Source organism: Watersipora subatra, chromosome 4, assembly GCF_963576615.1.
Source record: "Watersipora subatra chromosome 4, tzWatSuba1.1, whole genome shotgun sequence".
Classification (NCBI taxonomy): Eukaryota; Metazoa; Bryozoa; class Gymnolaemata; order Cheilostomatida; family Watersiporidae; genus Watersipora; species Watersipora subatra.
The window spans coordinates 63772170-63799404 of record NC_088711.1 but is presented as its reverse complement, the minus strand read 5'-3'; the positions used below and the strand labels follow the sequence as shown (position 1 = coordinate 63799404).

The 27235-nt window shown below is 40.6% G+C and overlaps 1 protein-coding gene across 1 annotated transcript; it reads left to right on the top strand.

Moving 5' to 3' along the window:
- Positions 1-898: 898 nt before the first annotated feature.
- Positions 899-26659, top strand: LOC137394480 (zinc finger protein 521-like; the record flags this gene model as incomplete). Its single annotated transcript, XM_068081204.1, has 33 exons — positions 899-1010; positions 8033-8196; positions 8649-8995; positions 10041-10177; positions 10941-11123; positions 11300-11424; positions 11640-11846; positions 13100-13334; positions 13691-13945; positions 14354-14559; positions 14989-15189; positions 15736-16021; positions 16295-16509; positions 16851-17082; positions 17334-17465; positions 17839-18059; positions 18381-18549; positions 18672-18821; positions 18925-19116; positions 20228-20350; positions 20654-20796; positions 20927-21154; positions 21258-21410; positions 22212-22462; positions 22600-22780; positions 22866-22979; positions 23094-23236; positions 23498-23699; positions 23827-24006; positions 24199-24357; positions 24631-24875; positions 25101-25349; positions 25815-26659. Coding segments are annotated over 33 exons (6399 nt in total), but the record flags the coding sequence as incomplete, so codon positions are not given.
- Between the last annotated feature and the right edge of the window lie 576 nt (positions 26660-27235).

Here is a 27235-nt window from a genome sequence, read left to right as displayed (position 1 = left end):
GTGATTAATTTGATTTTCCTATCCCGGTAGATCTGGGAATAATTATACTAGCTTTGGTTTTGAACAAGGTTCTTAGCCAGGTCTATTGAAATCAGGCAGCAACGAAGCTAGTGGCAGCAGTGCCGTACCCACGGCCACAGCGGCTCTCAAATGTCAATGAACAGTTTGGTCGTGATGGATTAGCAACAGTGAGTTGAGTGAAGTAGGATAGACTAGGTAATGGACTGTAATTTGCTGGCTGCGCTTGCACCCATTTGCTGCCATTGACTAGTATTGATCATTGTTTGGCACTCTGAAGGGGCTGGTTCACGCACCAACTTCTTCAACCATCTCCAACCTTTCCAATCAGACTCGCAGCTATTGTTGGTGGTTGATTGATTCTCTGACATTATATTAATAGATCTGTCGACTGGTGTTTTCTCTCTCACCACTCGTTAGCATGAATGGTGTTTGTTTGATGGTCAGTGTTTTCTGGCCTTTGTGCTACACTCAATGCTTTTCACTTTGGTTCACTAGTCCATTGTTAGTGCGTAAAAAACTTCTTTGTATATATCTAGCCATAGTGATAGTCAGCTCCTTCCTCAGCCGACCTTCCTCTCCCATGTATTGAGGCCACAAGTCTAACACGTAGGATACTTGTTATTTGAGCTCACTTTACAAAATTCTTCAGGCTTGATTGGCTTATACCCTCTGGAAAAGGAACTCGACTAGCCAGCTCCTAGTCGGTAAAAATGCTTATTGTAAACTTTATGTCTGTGTTTTCTCCTTAGGTCTGATTGAAGCGTATGTGGCAATCATGGAAGGTGAGGATGTCTACACTGTCATCCCAACTGCACCAGAGGATGTTTTTGACTCGTCTGCAGACTTTACTCTCTCTCCAGGACTTCTAAATAAACCACGGCCTTCACCCGTTAGCTATAGCCCAAAAGCCAATCAGAGTAGGAGCAAGCCTATTCAGACAGAGCGGAATGGACCAAGAACGCCAAAGGAGGGAGGCAGGCGCAAAGATGGTAAGTTGCTAATGAAAAGTTGATTTTTGTAGTTTTATTGTAACAGCTGTGTAAAACATTTTACTTTTCTATACTTGGGCACAATTTTTATTTCAAGTGCAGATTTAGGGACAACCGAGAGGTGGCAGCGAGAAACTTACCTTTCTGTGTGTTTTTGCAAGATTATAATTTTTTTATCCAAGTGTGTTCATTCAATCCTGCTCAGACCTCCATAGATGGCGATAAATAACTAGAGCATCATTGGAGAATGGGTTGGACAAGCTTAACATGTTTCACTCAGTTTCAACGGCCCCTGACTATCATCTTCTCTTCGGTTCTTTTAGACATGTATAGCTTTCTTTGCATCTGGGAACATAGACATTTGGTATCAGAGAACCTGGAAGCTCTCGCTTCTTTTTGTGCCTCATCCACCTCTCCTAATCTAACTGTTGGTTTGCATTAGGTTAGCTGACTGCGTAGACGAGCCAAAAGTGTTGAAGAGGCTCAGTGTTGGACTGTAAGGAGTCGTGGCTCAGCCGTGGCTGCAGGCAATTGAGCTGGCTTGCTTTGGCTTAGCCATTCAAACGCACCAGTGTGTTTGTTTTATGGCATTGTTAATTAAGCCTTGTTCAAATAGGTCTGGAGAGGGCAGCCATAGCATACCATGAGAGAGTGTTTGTTGACTGGCATGAGAAAGAGGTAGAAGAAGGGTAGAGCGCCATCAAGGACCTGCCTTGTCTTGGCACCATTGCTATTCTTCATAGTTTGGCAAAGACTTGCTTTGCCCTTTGATAACCTATTGATAATCCATACTTTTGCTGAGCTCTTGGTGTGGCTGAGCTGAGAGATGGATGGTGATGGGGATGCAATTAGGGCTGCCAAATTAGTGCCTCCGCTCGAGACAGTTGGGTTCTTACAAATTCAATACTGCAGCAGCATTAAGAAGATAGCATCTACAGAGATCACACTGTCAGTGTTGTCTTTCCTTTTTATGGAGGCCATTTGTCTTATTGATAACCTGCAATAGTTTGGTTGAATGCTACTCAGTTCCTAGCAAATATAACACTTATAACACAATTGGCTCCTTTCTGATGTCATTATGATTACTTTAATATTATGACATTATTTTATCCATTTTAAACAATGATTAGGTTTACGCAGGTTAATGTTTACATCTTTGGATTCGGCCAATTGGTTGTTGAAACTGTATGGAGGATATCTGCTTACATTAACAGGCTGCTACCTCCTTGAATGCGTAAGATTATCTGACTACATAGCACTGTCATCCATTTAGATTGTTCAGTTGGCATTGACTGTTATTTGGATAGTTAGTCGCAGGCCATCCATAGTCAATTTGGTTGATCGCTGGTAGGTCTGACTAGGGTTGGTACTTCGCCATTATCTGGCTAATAATTTTATGGAGACATGGCTATTTAAGCTATATGAATGGCTATATCTACTGCATTTGTAGATAGTTTTGGTTGAGTGTGTAGTTTTGTGGAAGGGTTTGACTATAATGTGTTATGAAGACATCTGGTTTGTTTAGGAGGTTTGGTTGATATGAGGTTATACTAGCTTCAGGCTGCTAGCGGTTAGACTAGGGCTCAGCATCTGCCTCCTAGAGAACTCATTAACGTCAACAGTTGAAGGAGTGGAGGAATCTGGCAATGAACATGCCTAGTACATCCCAAACAATCTATTTGCTTTCAGACGCTCAGCCACTATCCAGTCACAACCTTGCTCTGACTTTCTATAGGGGCGAAATAATGACGAAACATTCCTTTCATCTCGAGCAGCTCGTGGTCATACTCTTTCACTCAGGCAAAACCATACAAGATGCTTAAATGGCTCTGGTAATGCCATAATTGGTTAGCTGAGGTGATGGTTCTCGTGTGCTCTGGTTTGAAAGATTATGCACTTCGTACAAAATTGGACAAAGTTATGTTTGATACGGTTGCCTGACAATGCAATCGCTTATTTCGAGCAAATTACTTTACAGATATTTCAAACTAGCGGAATGTGTGTGGAGCGATTATTGTCTAACAGTGCAGTTTCAAAAGATGCAAATAGCTTGGAGTATTTTTAATAGTTCATTTGTAACGGTGTAACAGCTAGTTGTGATGTTAGTCTTTGTGAGCAGAGTGTTAACATCATGTAACCTTATATAGCTTTTTATCAAAGAAAGCTATGTATTAAAACATTTTTATAAAAATGTTTAATTTTGTTCGAAAATGACATTTTTGTTGCTGATTTAAAATGATTCATCTCCTGTGTTATTGCGTCGTAGATATTTGAAATGTTCAGCCATGTTGGATGGCTTTAAACGCTTTGATAAATTAGAAAATCACATTTATTATCGCATTTAATCACAATCCAGTATTTTTCGTGTAAATATTTATTTTTTATATATTACAAAACACTGCTTGCAAAAATTTGTTGATGATAGTAAATAATGTGCTCAACTCATGGGATAAGCCATTAGGCTACAGGAAAAAAGTAGTGCTTAACCTTTGACCAGCTCTTGTCAATATAAGACATGATTGTATCTTCCCCTATTTCTATTTATAGTCAATATCATACCAACAAAGGTAATCCATTCCGATACTTGCTTGGATGTCGAAACTGTAGCTTGTTGGAGCAGAGATTTTTATAAGAATACATTGTATTTCATTGAACTCATTTTACATCCCAAAAACACACACATTGAATTCTTCAAATAATTACATATAGTTTTAAAAATAAGTACATTACATAAAACTATATAAGAATTGAATAGAGAACTCTACATAACATGTAACAAGTAAGTTAATGAAGTAATAAATTGTAAAAAGAAGTTTCTATTGTTGTTTTAACTTGGAGAATAAGAATGTAGGCTAGGTGAAGGTGAAGGTAATGCGTAGGTTTGGTAGTAAAATAAGTAAAACTTATGATGACTTACACTAGATATATGATGACTTACACTAGATATATGATGACTTACACTAGATATAGCTTATGATGACTTACACTAGATATAGCTTATGATGACTTACACTAGATATAGCTTATGATGACTTACACTAGATATAGCTTATGATGACTTACACTAGATATAGCTTATGATGACTTACACTAGATATAGCTTATGATGACTTACACTAGATATAGCTTATGATGACTTACACTAGATTAACTTACATAAATTAACTCATTTATACCTAATTTTCATGGTTTATAAATATGAAAAATATTTATCAAGTTATTCACATTTACCTAAAGAACCGCAATAGTTTCTTTTGGCTATTGAAAATATTGAAAATAGTTTTTCTTTTTTCAATAGTTTCTAGTATGTTGAAAGTTTCTTTGTTTGTGGAAGCAGATATTTGCTGACGTACGTCACAAATCTTATATGTTGAGAGGAGATCAGAAGTTGATGTGAGACTGCATATACATTGTTCCTTAATCGCCTCTACATATTTTGTATGTCACATGCTAAAGTTTTATCAACATGTAAGATGCTCTGTTGAAATCAAACTCGGATATCATGTTTTGTTTGAGCAAAAACAGAACACTTAATCATTTGCCTTAGATCTTTCCCATATACCTGTTAAAGTGAAATGCTGTAGTGCCGGTTAGTAAAGTCTGGAGTATCAATCTTTGGTTGGGTTTTCTTCCGAAATGCTAGCCTTAGATCACTTTGAGACTTTAGTAAATATGTTTTTACGCAGAAAGGCATTCTTGCAGAGTGTAAAGTTCTGCAATATATATCAAAGTTATGCATTTAAAACATGGAAACGGTACAAATACTAATAGGCACCTAAGCTTGTCATGAGGGAATAACTCCATCAAAAGTGTACCAAATGTTAACTTCACAGCGCTTGTTTCTGCCAGATCAAAGCACTATCACCGTGTTATAGTTCTCTGAAGGGATTAATTGAATCAGAAAAAGAATGGATAATATATAAAGAATATAAACTTTTCATCTGGTATTGGCTCATAAACAATGCCACTATGTCTATGAAAGATACCACTTGGAGCAACAGAGTGAGCACCGAGCATGAAGGCCTCTGTGTTGCCTATATTTGGTTTGCGGGCTCAATAAGCTATAAAAAGACTTAGAACTCAATAAACTATTAAGATTGAAATAAAGGAAGACAACCCTACAAAAAGTGCTGTTCTTAAATCCCTATTCAGGTTCCTTATCTAGCCTTGGTGCCAATGCCTTAACACATTTCTGTATTATTTGTTTAGTTCTATTACCACTCTGCTCATTTATGGGAGTCGCTGAATATAGAAATTTGATATTAAAGCACACCCATTTTATTTTAAAATCGAATAGTTCTATTCTTTTGATTAACATCTGCTGGTTAGCTCTACCAATGTCTAATTTTTGCCATGAACGAGTTGTACAACATGAAATTGCAAGTAAAACATCACATTATGTGGCTTTTAGCTATCAGCAGATAAGCATGCTGATAGCCAATGATAGCTGTCATGCCTATTCTCCTCGAAATAGGTGATCTTTGCTTAAGATTTGCAAATTTATTTCTAGTTTGTGTAACAAACAAACATAGAATCCGCTCAGCTTACACTCCAGGCTACTGGTTATGGTCTTCATCGCTCCATACTGTGACATTGCCTGGAGGATTGGATTTAGCTTGATAGGCACCTGTTGGTTATGTAGCTTGACATACCATATGTGATTACACTGATTCATTGTGGGAGAAATCAGTTTCACTTCTTGCAATCGACATATCCGCGTGATAGTGACTGCCTCTTTTGCTTCCTTGTCTATTTGGCAATGCTGCCACGGCTAAGCGCATACATAACTGACCTCACTCATTACCTGGCAGCGCTACTAGCTTCTGGAGACATCTTGCAATTTTGGAAAAAGCAATCTTGTGATAGAATAGATAGATTACAACATGATTGTTATATGATTTCCTTCGTGTAATAGTTTTAAGTAGTATAAAAATTGTATGTTAGAAGCTCAGAGCTGCTTTAAAAATATTTGTGAAACAGTTGTTCTATTGCATACATAATCTGTATCCATTATACTCAGCTGGTATGTTTACTTGAAATTAACCGTGATGATTGTCTCGGGCACTAATAATTTTAAACTTGAAGTTATCTTCTCTTAACAATGCTAGTATTCTTTTTTTCAGACTCTGTTATATAATTTTTTCTAGTTACTGTTAAGAAAATCTGGTATAACAAGTAATAATGACAAGCTCTTATTTGTTTGGTAGGCACTATCATCCCTTCACCTATTTCACCCATTTTTCTTGACTTTTATGATAGTCAAATACCATTTAAAAATTTTGTCTCAAGCTTGCTGTCAAAGTCTCTTAGAAGTTTCTTTTGCTATTCTGCTGATACGGTATTGTGTAGCATGCAGCGGATGTATATGATTCTACTTTACTGATTTTGATCATCACAATTTTCTGATCTATAACCGGCACGCTGTAATTGCGCACTGTAGAGCTTGAAATATCTTTTCTTATAAACATCAACTTCAAAGTTTTCTTGCAAAGAAGTCATTCGATGACTTTCCAATAAACAGTGTTTGTTTTTGACAGAGGGTGCAGCTTGCACATATTTCTTTCGCTCTCAAGACCTAGCATGTGATTCTCTTCTCACTGATGTCAATGCCTCGCAAATGTTTCACCCTGTTAGTGTCTCATCATTCAGTCTTCCTATCCCTGGTGCCAGTAGGCTATCGATTATCACCCTCCTTCAGCATAGTTCTTCTCACTAAGCCGCTCATTATCTCTCATGGTTTATGAAAAGGCTGGTTTCGCGCTGGACTGGGTAGTTTATATAGAGAAAGGCAGGTCAAACTCCATACAAGCTCTTGATAGTAAGCCAGCTAGTTGCGGGTGTGTGACTATCTTGTCTGGCACTGGCTCTGATAAAGTAAGCGGTGTTCGTTCAAGTCGAGATTAGACCGGGAAGAAGCCTTCATCAAGCACAATGTGCCCTAAGCATCTCTGCTTGTTCTGCATATAATGAAATTTCGTTTGCAAGACCAATTAGTCTTGGAATGTGGATCAGTATGTTCATTGGTTGTGTTTCCTGTGCCCTTCTATCAATTTTTTCAGAATTTTGTAAAATCTCATATGAACTTGACACTTCGATTACTAGGAACAGGGAGTTTCTGATCATGTCTGGTTAGAAATTTATATGATCTGTTCAGCGAAGCGATGTACTATGGCTGCTTCACCGGGCAGGTTCTGACTCCATCGTATGTAGAGGGCAGCTCCTACAACATTCACTGGCCCCCAACTTCAGTTTCATGATAATACATGTAGGTCAGAGGTTTCCACAGAGTGACTTTAAATAAAAGACTCGGGCAGGAGTATTGAACGCTCCTTGTCAGTGTTTCCAGCACAGCTGCTATTGATTTATATGATTAGCCAGAGCAAACAAGAGCGGTTCAGATGTTATGCTCCATTGAACGTGACCAATAGAGTCGGTCTGTTTGCTCACAGGTCCATTCAGTCTCTCTCCCTCACTGTCAACTCCTTATCTCTCTCTTTCCCTCTGCTTTGCGCTGGTACAGCCTGCGTATCATTGTTTGACAACAAGGCCTGCTAGGCTTTGCTCTCTGAGGCTGATAACCACTCTGCACGCTACTCCGCGTTTGACCACAGATCAGGTAAGTCGGACGGAGGAAGATATCTATCGTAGCATCATATCCGCGCGGGTCAACCCTAAGATGTTGACCTCTGCCAAACACTTTGTTCATGCTTTTAGGTGCTTTCGGCGAGTTTGACACTCTGCGGCAAATATTGAAAGCTATTTTACGCTTTTTAGAGCTATTGATTTTGTTGGTACATAAAAGTTTAAGACTTTGCAAGTTTTGCATGCAGATGCTCTTGTCCAGAGTAGAGAAAAGCACATGTATACAATATCTTGTGATATAAAATAATCAGAGGTCTGGGAGGCTATTAGACATACTGTTTAAATGAAGGAACTTTTACTGTTACTCTATAGCAACACTGTCTTTGTACTTTTTGGAATTGTTAATTATACATTTTAAACCGTTTTAATTCTATTTACAGGTCTACCAAGCCATGCGTTTAGCCGAAACTACTACTGTCGGTTCTGTTCTTTTAACACTACCAAGTCAAAGGTTCATCTCTACCATCTAGTCGATGTCCACGGGGTTGACTACAAAATATTCTCTTGTGACAGATGCGATTATGCCAGCCGCTGGAAATGCAAGGTGCGTATCTCATCAAAATCAATATTTTCTTCAGCTCGGCTGTTTATCGTTTATCGCGAGGCGTAGTCTGTTGAACCATTGACTGGACGCAAATTGCTCAATGCTCTGCTTTGCTGAGGAACAAAGGGGACCAGGTGCTTATAAACTCTTGTCTATTATCTTAAGAGAAGAGTCGTTCTGGTTACTGATGTGTGAGAGGGGAGCCTCGGGTATGCAGGCAGGCCTAACCACAAGTGGGTCACTGTTTGACTTCACTCCTCCTCGCTTGCTTGTCACAGCAATCAGCAGTGTGCGCAAGAGTATCTTATCTTTCTGTTTGCTACGTAAAGCTTTAGGCTTGATCCTTCCCTCATCCTGCCAGAAGCATTCGATTGTGCCTCTTTGACTTCTTGTTATTACGTAATGCACAACACTAGGTCAACGAGAGCAAAGAAAACTTTTGTCTTTCCTAGGTTATCCGTCATCGGAAGATGATACACAAAATCAATGAACCAAAGTTTGAACCTGAGATGCACGATAGTCGAAGTCAGACAGGAAAACGTCCGCCTCTAGTTCTTCACACAAAACCAAAATCGCCGATTGAGAACCCATCACGCCACTCGCAACCTCTCGCCAACATCAGACCACTGCCATCTTTTGTGCAACCGTATGGGCAGCAGTTGGCTGTGCAACCAGTGAATCCTTTCAGTGAGAAGAGTCAGCGAACAGACACCAAAAATTCTGCCATCATGATGAGGGAGGGAACATCTAGCCAAATGGCTTCTAGCCGTCTCCCTGCGCCAAATCCTGCTTCTTCAAGGTAAATTCTGATTTTACTGTTGTCATAATGCTACTTACCAATGATAAGTAATAACAAACCTCTTCAATTCCCTAATTAGATATTTCCTCCATTAGAACCTTGAATGGTATAGCTAGCTGTTTTCTGATCATTATATTCTGGTGACATTTTATTGAAGGACTTAGGTAACTATTCATGCTATCTCCAACATTCCAACATAGCTGTCAGAATGTTCACCTAATTGCCACGGGCAAGTGAACTGCCCAGTTTAAGCTTAGACGTCAATGCTTCCTTGATACTTGAGTCCTTCAAAACTGTTTTAAACATGTAGCTAGCGCACAGCCTGTTAAGAGTCCTGTATGGAGGCAGCTTGAAACTAGACGGTAACAGCAGGTGTTGCCAGTCTGTCCAATTCTGCTCTTTGTTCCCTGAGTCTCTCGGCAAGACATTACTGTTGAATGTTAAGTTGCCCACGGTTCATTAACCCAGTAATCAGATGCCCAATGGTGGCAGGATATGCAGTGAGCTAAACGTATACCGCATTGCAAGAGGCTCTTCATCTCGGTTTTTCATTTTTGGAAAATTTTTCTGCAATCCATTTTACCACGATCTTCATGTACCTCGCAATATCATTAATTAAGCTTTCACATATGCTCTGTACCAGCATGAAATACATGCGATACTTTGCTTAGCAGCTCTGCGGCAGGTTCTCCGTATCATGTTCAAGTTTCATCTCGTAAACTTTCATTTTACACATGGCATCGAATGCTGTTTTCACAAAGCGCCTCTGTCCACCAGAGTAGCCGTCAATATGAAAGGAGAAAGAAGCTAGTAGTGCCTAAAGAGGGACCTCTAGCGTGTAGCGAACAAACTCTTAATCCAGTGCAATAAGAATGTCAGTATTTAGAGTGGGGCTGGCTGAATTCTCCCCGGCACATTTGAGAAGCCGTGCTAGATCGGCTGAACACTCTGACATAGCCAGCAGTTTCTTATCAGACAAGCTCTCCCTCTCACCCTATCTCTCCCTTCCACTATCCCAATTGTACACGCAGAGTATGCATTACAGGCGCAAACAACGTAAGCCGTTAAACGTGCGCAAGGTTGTCAAGGATGGCGCTGATGAAGTGTATGAAGAAAGATCAGAACCTATGAAAACAGAGATAGAGAAACCTATTACAGCTGATGAACCTGACCCTCTGCTAGGTAAACTTTATGCTTCTCTATAGCAGCAATGGTAGGGTCTGTCGTGTATGGCGGTGTGTGCATAGGAAGACTTTTAATGGTAGGTAAGTTTGTTATAAAAGCTCGTTGAAATACCTGTCTCAGAGTGCCACTTATGATATATGTAAATGATGGTTCCCATGGCTCTCTGGTGAGCAACATGAGCTGAGAGCAGACAGCTGGCTGTGACTTCACGCTTCCTCAGCTCTATACCAGTGCTTTTCATTCCCCAGCCAGTGCCAGATTGATGTGAGGTTGCCAAGTCATTATCTCAATGTGGTTTGCAACAGAGCCGTCTCTCTCTCTTTTGCAAGTCTGTCTCGGTGCCCTCATCTCAATGCTGGCAGGATTGTTAGTGCGGATGGATGGCTGCTGTTTCTAGGAGTACCTAGTCTGTCTGGCCATGCCATCAACCCTCTTCTGCAGCCATATCTCAGGCAGTTTTTAGTGATTTTTGTATTTGTATTGTAATACTGTCAAAGGGCTCAACCTCTAATGCCACTCTATACTTTAACTAAAATGGATCATTTTCTCCGTGTTCACCGTTGCTGCAGATGTGCTGAAGATAAAAACTTGGCCATGTTGATGGCTTTTCTGTGTTTTTATTAAAAGACAGCATTTGGGAACGACTGTCCAGTCAATGCCACAGCTTTGTATCACTAGTTCTTTACCCATCAATCTTGCAGTTAGTTTCCTTGCGACTGGATATTACGACGACGTGAACTCTTTCTGTTGTTATTCTCAGAACTGTTGGGGCGGAATGATAGCGGCTCAGAAGGCATTTTTCATGGAGCGAGTTGGCGGAGAAAGCTAAGGCCTACAGCAGTCACTGTGACAACAGGCTCATTAGCTGAATCTAAAAGGGGCAGCAGTCCAACTTCAGATGATGGAGTTTCCAGCAAGTTAGCACAAAACAACAACACTATTGGTGAGTGGAAGCTTGCCCGAAGAGGAACTACACTGTAACTTATCCTAGGAAAATTTTTGAGGCGGGTTTTAACCCTTTTGATGGCTGTCATTTAGAGAGTTAGAAATGTACACAAATAGTATGCAATCTAAACTGAACATTAGGATGTTTATGCTTAACATTGATGTCTTTAACAGGAGTGGGTAGCTTGAAGCCTAGCTTCTCCGAGATGTCTATGATCAGCAGCCATAGCAATCAAAGCAGTGCAGACGCCGGACAGCTCGGACAGCTCGCTGACAACTCCATGGAAGACCAGATTAATGTATGCATTTATAAGAGTGCTGACTCATGAAAGCATCTATGAGTAGACAACTAGCAAAAGTGTATTGACTTGACACGCCTGTTCATAGCCTCAGTACATAAAGCTCACCTCTGATCCATAAACGTTTGTCTTTCTCCATTGTCTTATCGCTGTGGTAGTGTTACGCTATAATTAGTGTAGCCTTTGTACCAATTGTCTTGGTATGGTCATAACAGGAGAGGTGTATGGAGGAGATAATCATTGACGATGAGCCGCACTATCGGTGTGCAGAGTGCAATTTCATAAGCAAGTACAAATGGAAGACGAGCAAGCACCATAAAGCCAACCATGGCACAAGCAGACTGTTCAGTTGCTCCTCCTGCAGCTACTCAACAACCAATAGGATAGAATACTTTGGCCACAAAGCCACACACAGCACGCGGGTATGTTATTTTTCAGGCTCTTTCGCTTTGGAATATAAATAGAATAAATATAAGATTAGATAATTTTTGCATTTGATTGCATAAAAATGTAGCAAAAAGGAAGTGAATGTGCCATATTTAAAATGAGAATTTTTTAGTTTTTCATTACCGAGCGATGTGATAAAAAATTGAATATCATATTTTAAACTTCCATGTCCCAATCGCTGAGCACTAACAAAACGTTGCCGTGATTATTACTCTATCACTTCTAGCTGCGATAATACCACGTCATAGTTTCATATTTTCTATTGCTTAATTAACATAGGCATCTAGCGACACTTCACATTATCGCTGTGAATAGATGTATCCACCAGTGCAATGTCCATCCTGTTTCTCTTGATAATAAATTAAGTAGGAGTTATTTTTTTTTATCCAATGGCAACACTAGCCACCATCACCAGACTTCCTGCTACATCACGGCCTTTTATTATAGAATCACAAAGTTAGCTTGTTTATACCTTTTCATTCAACATTAAATTTTTGAAAACGCAGGTGTATGTTAGTTGTCCTAATAAAAGAGACGACCTGACAAATATTAGAATTACAATGTAACTCAAATGTAAGGAAAAAATTGTGCACATGGTAATGGTTTTCTGTCGCTAACAATCCCACACGTTAAATATCTCTTGATATCAGACTGGATATAAGGGTTGGTAGGCTGTCATCCCAGGTGTGCGTTTCACATTCTCCTGAAGTCGCTTGAGTTGCAGTTGTGTTTTTGGTATTATGTTTAGCTTCAACCTGACCGGTTCGCTGCATCGACACGGCTCTTTCAGGTACGCATGATCAATTGCGTCTATTTTCTCCCATGTAGTTTGCTGAATATCTTTTAAGCTTGCTAAACCACCAGAGTTTGTGTCTGGGCAGGTAAAATTTTAATTGCAGTTATTGTGCACCCTGCACGCAACCCGCTAGAGTTTCTAATGAATGAATTTGCTTTTTGTAGCCATTCAACCCGCCTTTGGTATTTTATTGTCTCGGATCTTCTATATTTCTTACCTTCAACCCTAAAAATCTATTAATTATTGGACTTTTACCGCATAAGCCAGGCATGATTTAAAAATAAACGATTTCTGAAATGCCTACAGGGAGTTTGGGTGTCATATTTAGGCGTTCAGCTGTCTATTTTTTTCCTTCTTTATTTGTATAACTTAGAAGAGACTGATTCAAGTCAATGTAATTTTATTCTTTATTTCCTTTTTCTTTATATTCAGGGGGTACACAAGTGTGAGGAATGCGCCTACATAGCGTCAAGCAAGACCAACCTTGATCGGCATATGGTCAACCATCGGCAAAGCAACCCAATCAAATGTCTCTACTGCAGCTTCTCTTCTACCGGTGAAGCCGCGATTCAACGTCACATGGCCGAGCACCATGACCAATCAGAATTACCCATTACGATGAGGCGGCATCAAACCCACTCTGACATGGAAGACAGTCAGGATGAAGGTAGGGTTAAGGCTGCTTTGCTGAGTAATTGATGCGCTTGTTTGTTGGGCGCCTTATGACTCCCCTCGCTGCGGTGATTGTAGACCGACTGGCTGTATGTCAGAGAATGTGAGAATAAATGGCATGATGTGGCATGTGCTCCATCCACTGCGCGGCTCTCTAGTGCCAGTAGGCTGTCACGCTGTGTTCTCATTTGTACGCAGAGCCATTCCCAAAATCCTTTCTGTCTCTGTCTGTCTATCCGCTCTCCCACAATCCCACAGTGTTTCCATGTCAACTGAGAGGGCGGGAGGTTAGGTTAGTAAGCAGGACTGATGTGAACTGAGTAACGCATGCATGGACCCTGCTATTCTTAGGAGCACTCAACGGTGATGGGGAATTTAACTGTGAGTTGTGTGGTTACACCGCTCGTAACTGGAGCAAGATGAAGGAGCATATGATCCGACACTCGGAAGGCACACCCTTTGCCTGTTCATACTGCGACTCCAAGTACAAGCGGCCAGCCGACCTCAACCGCCATCTTAAAATCAAGCACAACACGTGCTTGGCTGACATCGGTCTAGACGGTCCTACACTGAAGGGGGTCATGGGTCCCTCCTTTGCCGGTTCAGGTAAACAGGCTATGCTCAGTTGGGCTGCAATCACTTCCTCCCTCTCTTTTTGTTAACCGTACTGCATGGTTTTTAGCTTGCTAACATTTGCTGGAGTTGTTTTCTCTTTCCCTTTGCATCTCTTGAGTGCTAACCATCTTAAATCTCATTTCTATTTTACCTTATAAACTAGTCTCCTTTTTTCCATTGGCTACACTTAGTACTTATAATTACATTAGCAATGGTTTCTCACTTGTTAATAATTTACTACCAACTTACTGCAGTTGAAAAAACTAGCTTCTTGAGAATATGCAGTCATTCGATTCTGTTGTAGCCTTGACCTTGTTTTACCATGCGTAGCTCTTGATAGTTACGTTAAATATTTACTTTTATGAGCTTTTAGGTAAGCTAGAAATATCACCCTTTCAGGTCTTGATGATTCGGCTGCTGGCACTGAGAGCAACGTGACAGCGGCGCTGAAGAGAGCCTGTCAAGGTAATGACTCGTCGATGGCTGATAGCGACGGAGATGACGAGCCGAAGAGACTTTGTATCGATGAAGATGGGTTAAATCTGCAGTGCAGCAAGTGCAGTTATATAGCCAAGTGGAGGAGTGACTTGGAGCGACACACGAAGGTACCTAATTCATGAAACACTTGGCAAAAAGACAGGAGGCTAAAGTTTGCTATGCAGTGTATTCGACTTGCTTCTGGACAGATTATGAATATGTAATGTGGCAGCTAAATTACACAATGTCTGACTTTCACTACCTGATAGAGTTGATTTTTCTGGTTTTAAATAATTTGAACTCTGTGATACATAGAAGTAGAATATCCACAAGGTTTAGTTAAAGCTATTTAAAAGTGATGCAGCAATGGTTTGAACATCTAACAATATGATTGAATCCAGACAATATATTCAGCCTCATACTAATCAAGATTAGGTTAAATTGTGTATTGTGATGACCTTAATGATGCAGTGAGGTTGTTAGTGTCTGTATTGCGCACATACGCTATGGTGGCAGCAGTGCTAGGGTTACATAGCGTTGTTGCTTGGCGTGGTCAGCAGGTACACTCTGAGGAGAAACGCTTTGGCTGCTCCATCTGCTTCAAATCGTACAAGTATCAGGGAGACCTGAATGTGCACATGAGAAAGTCACATTCCGCTAGTCACATACGTTCACCCAAACAAACCTCATCACCCATGTCCATGCCTTCCTCCATGCGCAAGACACCACCTCCCAACGTGCAGGTGCTCTCTAATGAGGTGCGTTTTCAACCATTCTATAGACAAGACTGATAAAGTGCGACGTTATTTCGCTTTTCCTCAGTTCTAGTGCAGATGCTAATTTGTCACGGTGACACAGTTATGAATGTAATGAGGATAAAAATGTTACTTACTTGTGTGGACACTCCCTAGTATTATCAGCATCACAAAATTATGGCATGTACAAGGTGATTTTTTTCGAGCCCTGTTTTTCCTAGTCATGCTAGACATGTCACACAAATAGCTAGTAAAACCTTAGGTTAGTCATACATAATAATACATGGTGACTTTCATTTTTCACTAGTGTTTTTCTCATCATTTAGTGTGGCTCAATCATTTTATGTTATTGTTATCTTCCTACAATATGAATGGACTTTAGCAAGAACAGACAACCCTTTGTTAAAAATGATCAAACTCTCAGATAACTGGTATCATAGATGTTAGAGTATCATGTTGTAGAGAGCAGATATTGGCGTATTATCTATGATAATGATCTATTATTATAGCCTCTGGTCCATAGCTAATGTGGTGTCATTGTAACTCTAGGTAATTGTGAACATGAGTCACGCGGCTATCGTTAACCCTCTAGCCAACCTCAGCTCCTCCTCTACTTCCCCTTCCTCGTACAAGGTGAGTAGCCACTCCCCTGAACCTCAGTACCAACTCTCAAGCGCCCCGCAGATGCCCATGCTCAAACCTGCGCCGAATGTCAAATCTCATGGCAGTGATAAGAACATGGCTCTTGCGAAGGAGTTGGCTAAACTAACGCAAGATGGGAAGCCTATAAAGAAGGGAGAACTTGACCCCTCAACCATGGTCCATGTGCCCGGCGGTGAGTGACTCTTTTTTTTAACCAAAGTCTACTCGGAGTATCTGCGCTGCCCTGTAGCGATGTATGATGTATGTATGGTACTTGTTTACCTTTTTAATTCTTACTCTTTTTTATGATGATTACGTTACTGCCTAAAATATCTTCCTCGACTGTGTTTTAATATCCTAATATTGCTCTCCAGTTCAAGTAAGTATGACTAATTGCACCACTATATTCGTGTTAACTTGTGTGGCTTAATGCTCTGGTATGCTAGAGTCTGATTGTCTTCTACAGGTGAGTTCAAGTGTGTGAACTGTCGGTATGAGACCAACTTCAAGTCTCACCTGGATGCACATATGAGGCTCCACCCAGAAAAGCCATTCCACTGCAAATTTTGCACATATGCTTCCTATTGGAGGGGTGACACTAAAAAGCACATAGAAAAGAATCATCCGGAAAAACTTCCCGAGGGTATCAACCCATATAATCTGGTAGAGCAAGTGTTTGAGGTGAGCTGTAAATATTGGAAGTTACTAATTACGATAGTGCTTGTCTGCATGAACCATAATCTAATAAGACATTGCACTGAGTACTGAAACTATGATCTGGGGTTGATTTCAAGTAATTTTCTAGAGTTAATTCAGTTGATAACATAGAGGAAAGGGATTAGGCCTTGTAGAGCACACTTGACAGTAATTGAAGTTTTAACAGACAATGCTGTCAATAGACTGTTACTGCGTGTCTACAGTTACTGTTACAGTTACATACTACAGTTACTGTTACTACTAGTATTACTGTGTGTCATCTCTAGGCTGCTGCTGGTGTACAAAGGCTAATGGTGTCATTACAGGAAGCTGTGCGTAGCAGTCCCAACAGGAATCGTCCTCTTCCTGAAGTTCACAATGTTTCTGGCAAACCTGACACCAAGTCAGACAAAGGGATGATATGGACTCCACCCAATGAGGAAGTAGCAGAAAACACTGGAGCTACTGCCAAACCGGACCAGCCTAAGATTCCTGCCCTTCAACCGTCACCTCCAGCTGCTCTCTCTCCATCCACTTCCAAGACATCGCGCAGCCGAGGTCAGCTCTGGCTCTAGCATTTCCATGTATCAATTGCTTCTCATGCATTTCTTGAAGAAGATTTTTGGCTGATAATAATTAATATAAGATAGGGCATAGGCAGATGTTCTCCTAGAATTTGCCATACGCTCACATGGAAATTGGTTGCTTATGAGACATACACACGCGATCACATAACAATGGTCCATGGAAAATTCATGTTTCATGAATCACAACTGCTTATGAGGTAAGATGCGCATGGCTACTTGCAGATGATGGACACACGCAGGTTACTGCACATGTTCAGTGCCCCCACTGCGCTTATAATACAACCAGTGAGTCCCGCCTCAACGCCCACATGGCCACTCACTACAATCTAAAAATCTTCAAGTGTCCCGATTGTGGTAAGTGATGATTGTGGTAAGTGATGTGATTGTGGTAAGTGATGATTGTGGTAAGTGATGATTGTGGTGAGTGATGATTGTGGTGAGTGATGATTGTGGTGAGTGATGATTGTGGTGAGTGATGATTGTGGTGAGTGATGATTGTGGTGAGTGATGATTGTGGTGAGTGATGATTGTGGTAAGTGATGATTGTGGTAAGTGATGATTGTGGTAAGTGATGATTGTGGTAAGTGATGATTGTGGTAAGTGATGATTGTGGTAAGTGATGATTGTGGTAAGTGATGCGAGTCTCTGATTGATCCCTTTTGTCAATTCTGTTATCAATGAACTTCTTACTGTATCTGAATGTAGTTAAAAACATGTGGCTGAACAGGTAAAAGGGCTAACTGGAAATGGGATATACAGAAGCACATGCGTACGGAGCACTTAGACTGTATAGATGAGGTGATAGTATTGGACACGCAGGAAGCGAAAGACACGCTCGATGAGTACCTAAAGCAGCACCCTGAGCAGCGTGGCAAACCTAAGATAGGCATCTCTGCTGACTTCAAGCATGAGCCTTGGCCGAAACCCCGGGCGCGCTCTGCAAACAATGTGATTATTTATATTTAATTACCATATTATTTATATTATTATTTATATTACACGCTTGTGGTTTTTTAAAGTTTCGTAACTATGCCATTCTATCAGTTTAGCATGCTTTACTGGATGCTCTGGGTTGTTTAACTACTTGTAAAGTACACTTGCAAAAGTTCAGTGAGATGCCCTAATAGAGTTGGTACTTGTGAAACCCGACAATTCCCGATTGGTGGCCAGACACCAACATGTTGCATCACTATCAATGTTCCTATGAAATCAAAGATGTTGTAGAGGTTAATCAAATGTCTCCACAAACCACTTTTGGTTTTACATCAGGATATGTCATCAGGCTCCAAGGCCATCAGTATCCGTCCTTTCCGCTGCTCTGTATGCAGCCGGCGCAGCAATTGGAAATGTGACATTCGAAAGCACTACCGACAAGTACACCCTGGGATACGAGATGCTAAGGTGGAGGTAATGACTCGCGAGGAGCTCCTAGAAGCAGGTATTCTTTACTGCCATTCATGCGCATCTCCTCTCGCAATCATATTCTCTTTTTCTTAGTTTCCTTATCATAGACTTGATATTTTGTATCATACTACCATGGCTTATGGCATTTTAATGTAGGCGAGAATAAGGAAGATGTGGACCAGAATTATCCTGATGTGAAAAATAGCAAAAATGGAAAATCTATAAAACCTTATCGTTGTTCTTTGTGCGGTAAAAGTTCTAAGTGGAAGTGGGATGTCGCTAAACACATTAAGATGATGCACAGGGGTGAGTGATTATCTACTCCTGGCATCTAAGATTATACTACATGTTTGAATACATCCACAATTGTATCTTTCTGGATGGTATTGAAGATTTATTGTTATTCCAGGTGTGACGGGGGCTCACATCATAGAGGATGAAGATGCATTGGATGCTCTTGACTCGGACCCAGGCACCCCAGACACTCCTCCTACAGATGGAGAAGGAGAAAGTTCTCCTAGCAGTGTGAGCTCTAAAATCAGAGAGCGCTCCTCTCCTGACCCGAATCCTAGACCAGTAGGCAAGAATGGTCCAAAAATAGGTAAACGATTGTGCCTGTTTACTCCGGTACTTTGATTGTCAGCATGCGATTGTTGCTTCCAAGCATTTGAAAAGGAGCTTATAGAATATGCACCATGACTGCTTGTGATGCGCAAAAACTAGACAAGAATCAATTATGTAGCATTAGAACAATGTGTAAATATTCACTTGTTTTTCAACCAAAACTTTTAAATCTATCATCTGACCTTGGTGTTCAATTATAATCTGTTCCGGGGAGTTGCTCAGCAGGTGAATCGAAATGATTTTTTACCCTTACAAATAATGCAAATTATTTTAATCATTTCAAGGCTAAAAATAACTTTTTAAAACTCTAGTATTATTTTACAACCTATTCAGTATATTAAGAAAACAAGAAATATATTAAAGCTAGGCTGGGGGAATGTATTGCCTCATATGTAGGTGCTTGTACCCCAGCCTTGTTCCCCAGATTCTTGTATAAAATAAAACATAGAAATTGCTTATCTGTTTTATTTTAATAGAATATAAAACTAAAATACTGCATTAAAACAGTAAATTTTAATACATTGAGTATTTGGTAAACCGCAATGAACCATTTGATTAGACAGTTGAATACTAAAGGTAACGAGCAAAAGTGGTAAATATTCCGTTTGAACTTGGATTTGTCCGAAATCAAAGGAATGTAAAAATCAAAGTTGGACTCTAATAAAAAACCAAAAAACTTATTATATTTCTATTATAAAAAATATTCGTGCAATAAGTGCTGTGAGGACACGACGTTATCTGTTTTACTAACTGCTGAACTGTTATGGGAAAAGGGTGGGATTAACTATCCCCGGTACTGTTAGTGCATGTGCTGCCAATTGCATGTGCAGTTGATGGCTTGTCCTCCGCTTTGTCCCGCTGTCTAGGCATGTTTAGTGTCTACCAATAATGCATGGGAATGGGCTCTTTCATATTGATAGTATTCTAATAAGTAATGCACCTCACACCTTGTGAATAAACCAACAATCCGCATGTCTCCCTATCCCTGGATCCTCGCATGTTTCACTGTACTATGAGGAGGTGAGCCCTTTCCCGCCCTTGCCTGCCCTAGTCGCTGGCCACTAGTCTGCTGTCTGTGTGTCTTATAGGCAGCTTCCAATGCTCAATATGCAGCCAGTTCTCAGAGTTCATGTGGGTCATCCGGAGGCACATCCGCGCCCTCCATCCTGACAATCCTGATGCTAAAATTGTCGATCTCTCATCAAAAGGAGGTACGAATTCGTCTCTAGGGTGATCCCGTTAGATGTGAGACTCATCCAAGCCGACAATTGTTGATTTCTATCATCTGGCATGGTTAACTTTGTTCAACTGCCCCTGTCCAACTGCTCGTGTATGTCGCTCTGTATTAGCCTTGTAGGTTGCTAGTGCTTTCCCTACCTTTTATTTGGTGAGCTCAGCTTCCTTTGCATTATGCATGTTTTTTGTGCATTGTGGGCAACCTCTGCATAAGACTGAACAGTCCTGTACTCTACATCTAGATTGTCACATCAGCTGTCTACATTGCTGTTCTGTAGAAGAGTCGGGACACAGCGACTCGCGACCTTATATTTGCTCACTCTGCGGAAAGAGGTCTAACTGGAAATGGGATGTGAAAAAGCATATCTTGTCTGTGCATAGAGGCGGCATCGGTTCCATTCTTGATGACCTTCTCAACAGAGTGAGTTATTTAAAACTATCATACAGCATATTCTGTAAATATTCGTTTTTACAAGGCAGAAAATGTGAAACCCTGGGAGTGTTAGTTGATGTGAACAATCTATGATGTACACTAAATTCCTTTTTTGCAGGAAACAGTCATCTACTCGGACGGTAAAACAATGGAGGTGGATGATGGACAGACAAAGCAAAAGATAGCCGATATCCAATCTCATATAAAGGAGGAGGGCTCAATACCTCGATCCGTTAGTCCCTCCCCTTCACCGACCATCTCGAACACCAACAACACCTGCTACAGTTCTCTCCCTACGATGGTCGGTTTGCAGAGTGCAGTCGCACCAGCAGAGACTTCTAACCAAGTATGTGCCGGTCAGGTCTGCCAGAGTCTTGCAACGCATACATGTTGTGCGGTCTTGAAAGGCTTGTGTAGAGTACTCAACTCATCGCTTTTGCAATTATTAGGGTCAGAGGAGGGGTGAAGGAAGAGGAATGAGCAAGCAGGACAACGGCAGCGTTAAGTTCAAGTGTGGATACTGTTTCTTTACATCGACAAGCAGAAATGAGACAGTGAGACACGTTAGAGCCGAGCATGACGGAAAGATACTGCGTATACAGGTGAGCGCATCCTATGGTCTACAAGTTAATCTACACTCTTCTCTGTACAATTGTTTTCTAAAAATATATTTTATTATTAGTTGAATGCTGTACTAGGTGAATGCCGAGCGATGCTTGGGTAATAGAATAATTACCCAATGAATTTGAGTAACTCACCTGGTAAGCTAGTAACATAAGCTAGTCTAAATATTTACTATAATAAGAGCCGTGTGAAGCCAGCTTAATAATCGTTACATTACGCTAAATGATCAAGCGATCAAGCGTGCTAGTAATAACCGATAGAATTCTCTCTCAGCGCGAGTATTTTAACTGATGTAATGAACAAGTGCCCAATTATTCTTCACTACGGCCAGTTGAATGCATAGTCTAGGGGTTTTGTACGCCTGTCTGCAGACCTGGAAGTTCCGAGTTTAAATCCAGGGCAAAGCGGATTTTTGTTCCTAAAACCTTATGGCTATAACTGGACACAGGAATGACAGACAGGCAGACAAACACTGAGATGTATATTATATATTATCATAAAACCATCCCATTTGCTACTGAACTACAGTATATGCTATCATGCATTCCATTGAGCTACTCACCTTATATAAGTACTGTGTGCATTCCATTGAGCTACTCACTTTATATAAGTACTGTGTACATTCTGCGCTAGTTTTCAAACATGAAGATAGTTTTTACGCTAATTTATAATCGCTTTATGTATTTCTTGTACACTGTATAATTGATCTTTAATTGCGTTATAAATAAACTTTGGCCTCATTTTAAAGAAAATAATATTTGTTTGTGTCATGCACTTAGACATTAAGCAAGACAAGCCGAGACGAGCAGACAACGTACAAGGCAGCGCACAAGACATCGAGCATGGAACGGCCATTCTCGATGTGGAAATGTCGAAGATGTTCATTCAAACATGCGAAGAAAGAGGAGGCTCTCATGCACATAGTTCAGCATGACCTTTACAATGCGTACCAGTGCGCAATCTGCGACTTTGCTGATGACATGGAGTACACGTTACACAAGCACATCAAAGCTAAACACGACATCGACCGGTGAGTGTTAAGCTAAGGGTTAGCTTGGGTTAGCCAAGTCTTAACTTCCAACAAAGTTTGCTAGTTGTAAGATACCCAACAGTAAGTTGCTGCAGCTGCACCATCATTTTTACTTGACTGAATGTTGTTTTCCTCAGCGTGGAAGATGTGCTGTTGCAAAACATAGAATATGCACCATGCCCGGTAGAGCCTGAGCCAGCTCCAACCACGACAAGCTCCGCAAGCACCACGGGAGTTATATACACATGCAACCAATGTGAAATGAAAACTGCATGGCGGAGTGCTATAGTCCGTCACATCAAAGAAAAGCATATCATTGTGAGTGTTTTTTGATTTACACCGACGAAATGTTTTGTGATGTAGACAATATGTTGTTCATATTACACGAGATCTTTTTTTTCAGGAAGGAGATATCCATAGTATGTTCACAAAACATGGCTCTAACAAACCAGATAATGCTCAGAACGACCATAACAGAAGATATAACTGCACACACTGCCCGTACAAAACAGATAAGGTGAGTAGAGCAATTGCTCTAGCAGATGGCTAAAAGTTAGTTTATACGATGAGGTGCTGCTGCAGGTGATGAGGAACTTGTAGCGATACTCTAAGATAGAATCGTGGTTTGTAGGTCTCTATGTATAATGAGCATGTAGAGAGACACATATCTCCCCGATCAGAAGCCGATCTCAAGTGTTCCTTCTGCGACTACTGGGTCTCAGCAAATAGACTCCTTCACCAGCACATGAAGTTACACCAACCTGATGGCAGTGGGTGAGCTCATTATCTATTTCGCATATGTATGTTAAGTGTCGCTACTGCTACTGACATCTCTCAATCTGACATGACACAACAAGTGCATTTCTGATTGCAAACGGTTGAGCTCATTTTATGTGACATACATGAAGTTGTCGCTACTGACATGTTTCAAACATGACACAGCACTTCAACTTATTTGGTGTAGTGCGGTCAGACATTTGCTAGGAAAGAGTGAAAGCAGGTTCCGGAAACTTACTTCTTCTGTGTGTGTTTTAGGGAAGAAAAGAAACGTGAGAAGACAGAAAAGTATCTGCAGGCTTCGAGTCTTGTGCAATGTACAGAGTGTCCATACAGAGGCAAAGCGAAGGACCTGAATGCCCATAGGAAATTGCACAAACAGAGACCAGGGGCTATCTATAAGTGCCCCGAGTGCGCCTACTGGGTCAACCACAACCGTTTACTGCAGCAGCACGTTAAGGTAATTCCTTCCTGCATTCTCTGACTCCTCTAGAATATAGATGTATGTATGTACAGAATGTCATCTTTGTTAATTATGAGCTGCAAGCTTAAGTAGTGAGATGACCATCGGTTGGTAACTTTTGCAGGTTCACTCGCCACGCTACCGACAAAAGGTTTTTACCGGCTCGCTCAACTTAGGGGAAACGTCATTGGATGATGTGGCTGCCTTCAAGCAGCACCTAATCAACAGTCAGGTTGCTCCGGTGAAGCTTGAGCCTGGTGATGGTGCAGACAGATTAAAACGGATGATGCACAAATGCTTAAAGGTGTCTATTCTTTCTTATACTTGACAGGCCTTACAGGTGTCTATTCTTTCTTATACTTGACAGGCCTTGCAGGTGTCTATTCTTTCTAATACTTGACAGACCTTACATGTGTCGTTATCGTTGAATTATGTGGTATTAGTTTGTCGAGGTCATTTTCTATGATGATGATAGGAGAAACTTCACCACTTGTAGTGTCCATTCGCATGTGGTCAACTGTCTGTGCTTGAAGAGCATACCGCTAGCCATGGAGCGTATACAGAGAATTCTCTGAAGTGCAAGTTCTGTGACTTTTACTGTGAGAGCAGGGAGCTCATGGCGCAGCACATCAAGGTGCATAGCCTCCAGTACCAGGTAGTTGCGCCTCTTCATATCCACTCACTCTCTGCTCTCCCTTATCAGTGTCAGAAGGAATGTCAGCAATAATAATAATGAATATCATCAAAGCCTTAAACTCCATTTTTTCTGTTCCTTCTACTTTTATGTTTTTTGTTTTATCTTTTATGTTTTTTTTATTTTATTATGCAAATGATTTATTTCAATGCTTTAAAATATAGAAATAGAGCTAGATAAGAATATTTGATTTTATTAATAGTCCTGCATAGTTATAGCCGCTCCTCTTGCCAGGGAGACATGACGGAGACAGAAAGCTTGCCTTTATCCAATCATGATGAGGGCGGTGAAGAGATAAAAGGAGAGACAGTAGAGTCAGAAGGAGGATTCAGTCTGCGATACAATAATAAGGAGATGGTACTGGAGAAGGAGAAGAAAGGCCTGCCTAGCAGGAGGTACTGTTGTGAGAAGTGCCCATATGCCTCTGCACTAAGAGACAACTTTAGGAGGCACATTGGTTTGCACGGCAGCAAGCAGGGGTGAGCAGCTTACGTTTACACAAGCGATGACAAATTGTCATCTAGTTGATTGCTTAGTAGATATACTTTTGAACTACTCATGTGTAGACTGAATGCGCGAGTAAGGTGGAAGCTTGTGACTGGTTGCATCGCCTCTGTATGGTTACTAGTTTTGTAAAAAACCCAACTCATCCTCTAGTGAGGTTATCTTCAAAATGCGATGAGTTTTTATGATTATGCTTTTAGGTTCACATGCGCCTATTGTGACTACAGCGTTCCTTCCGAGAAGGCCTTAGTCAGCCACGAAACTCTGCATCAGCAACCTAATCGCAATCTCTTAGCAACACAATCTATCATGAATCTAACAAAGCTAAAACCAGTTCCTGCAGATGTTCAGTTGGCTCAGGCTACAGAGCTGCCTGATGGCTCCATTACTACTGTTCATGATCACATGGTGCTTCATGAGCACCTGAACTCGGCTGAAGGCTTCAGCGGGTAAGCCTTACCATTTCAGTGTTTATCTTAGTTATTATATGGTGTCAGGCTAGGTAGGATGGTCAACGTATATCTGGTAAGCAATATGTTCATATACTTTCCATTACTATCCATATATGTTCATACTATCCTTTGTTTGGTGTACAGTGTGCACTGATATGGTTATAGCTGTTGAACATAGTGTATCTCTGGTATACATTTGCATTCTGGTGCGCTCATTCCAGCTTTCATGGGTTTGTCTATCTCTGGTGTGCAGTTCACTCTGATGGGCTCATTCTTCTAGCTTGAGTGTTACGTGTAGAATTAGTGTCTGAAGAAGCATTTAGCGAAAATATACGAGTGAGAAGTTCTTAAAATACAAACAAAATACAAATACAAAGTCACATAAAGCATAATAGATGTGCATGGTGACTTCACAGAGCAGAAATTCTTAATGTTAAGTAATTTGGTATGAATTGGTTTTAGACGGAGCACGTCTATGGATGATGAAGGTGAGCCCGAGTTTATTGATCTGGCAGAGTTGAGATCAAAGGTACCACAGAATCCCTCGCCTGATGACACAGCCTCCGAGGACTCTAGTGACGGTACAGAACAACCGGTGGTGAACGGCGGTAACGAAGATTATGATATGGAAGACGATGAAGAGGTGTGGATATGTCAGTTTTGTGACAGGGCATTCGACAGTGAGCCTGAACTTCTCTCTCATGAACAGCACCATCGGTGAACACTACCCCTCCATCCTTGTGCAAAATAACTTTCCACGCTAGTATGAATTATATGCTGAATTATGAACTAAAATATTGCGCAGTTAGAATGCTGCCTTCTATTTCTTGTTATCGTTTTTTTATACATTTCTGAGACAATGTCAATGTATGATCGCCTGTGATAGCGCAACAAGAGACAAATCACAGCAAACCTCCTATAGCTTACCCGGCATTAACGCGATAGGATAATGTTAGACAAATCAACTCATATTATATTAAGTCAAATTTTGGAGTCTTATCATTTTTTTCATGACTTTTTAAGAGTTTTCATTTTTGACTCGTTCTTAGAGGACAAGTCATGCGTGATTAGTTATAAGGCAAGCAATCACTTTTTGTGTCAATCAATTGTTAACTCATGCTTTCTTCACACAGTCACTTTTTGGGCTAGTAGATTATTTAATTCCTCTTTGCAATCAACGTTCCTCACTCATTTAATTCATGTATATTATATATGTATGCAAAACATAACATATGTGTATGCTAAACATAACCTCCAGACAAACTATGAGACAACTATAAACTTTATGGAAATATAGCTGTAAAATACTGTCAACCTACAACTATAACATTAGTAACATACAAGATGGTTAACCTGTTATATACATAAGGCAAAGACTTGAAAACTAATGGTGAAATGCTAACTATTCCTTAGTGGTCAAATCAACTGCAGATAAAGGTTATTAGTCTGTGAGTGACATTGGAAAGCAGAATTATAGCTTATAACAGAAAGTTCTGGTATTCTGCTTTTGTGTGTTTCTATGAAGAATGAATTAAACCTAAACACACCCAAGTTTTACAACCGGTGTAGTACACTATTTTCGAAACATGTTTCTCAAATCCAAGAGATAATTCTTTGTTTGGCCGATTTCTTAACATTTGTTTTCGGTCCATATATATAAATGTGAGTGTCTGTGTCGTCTGTCCTCTAACATGTGTCGTCTAACATCAAAGCTTGCTTTCGCGGCTCTTATTAGTAAGTTCAACAATACGATACTAGCTTGCTCAAATTAGCTAATGGCAGGCCACTACATTACCTGCCACTGTTAATAAGCTGTTTTTTAAAACCCGTGCAACGCCGGGAATTCTGCTAGTTATCTATATATATATAAATGTGAGTATCTG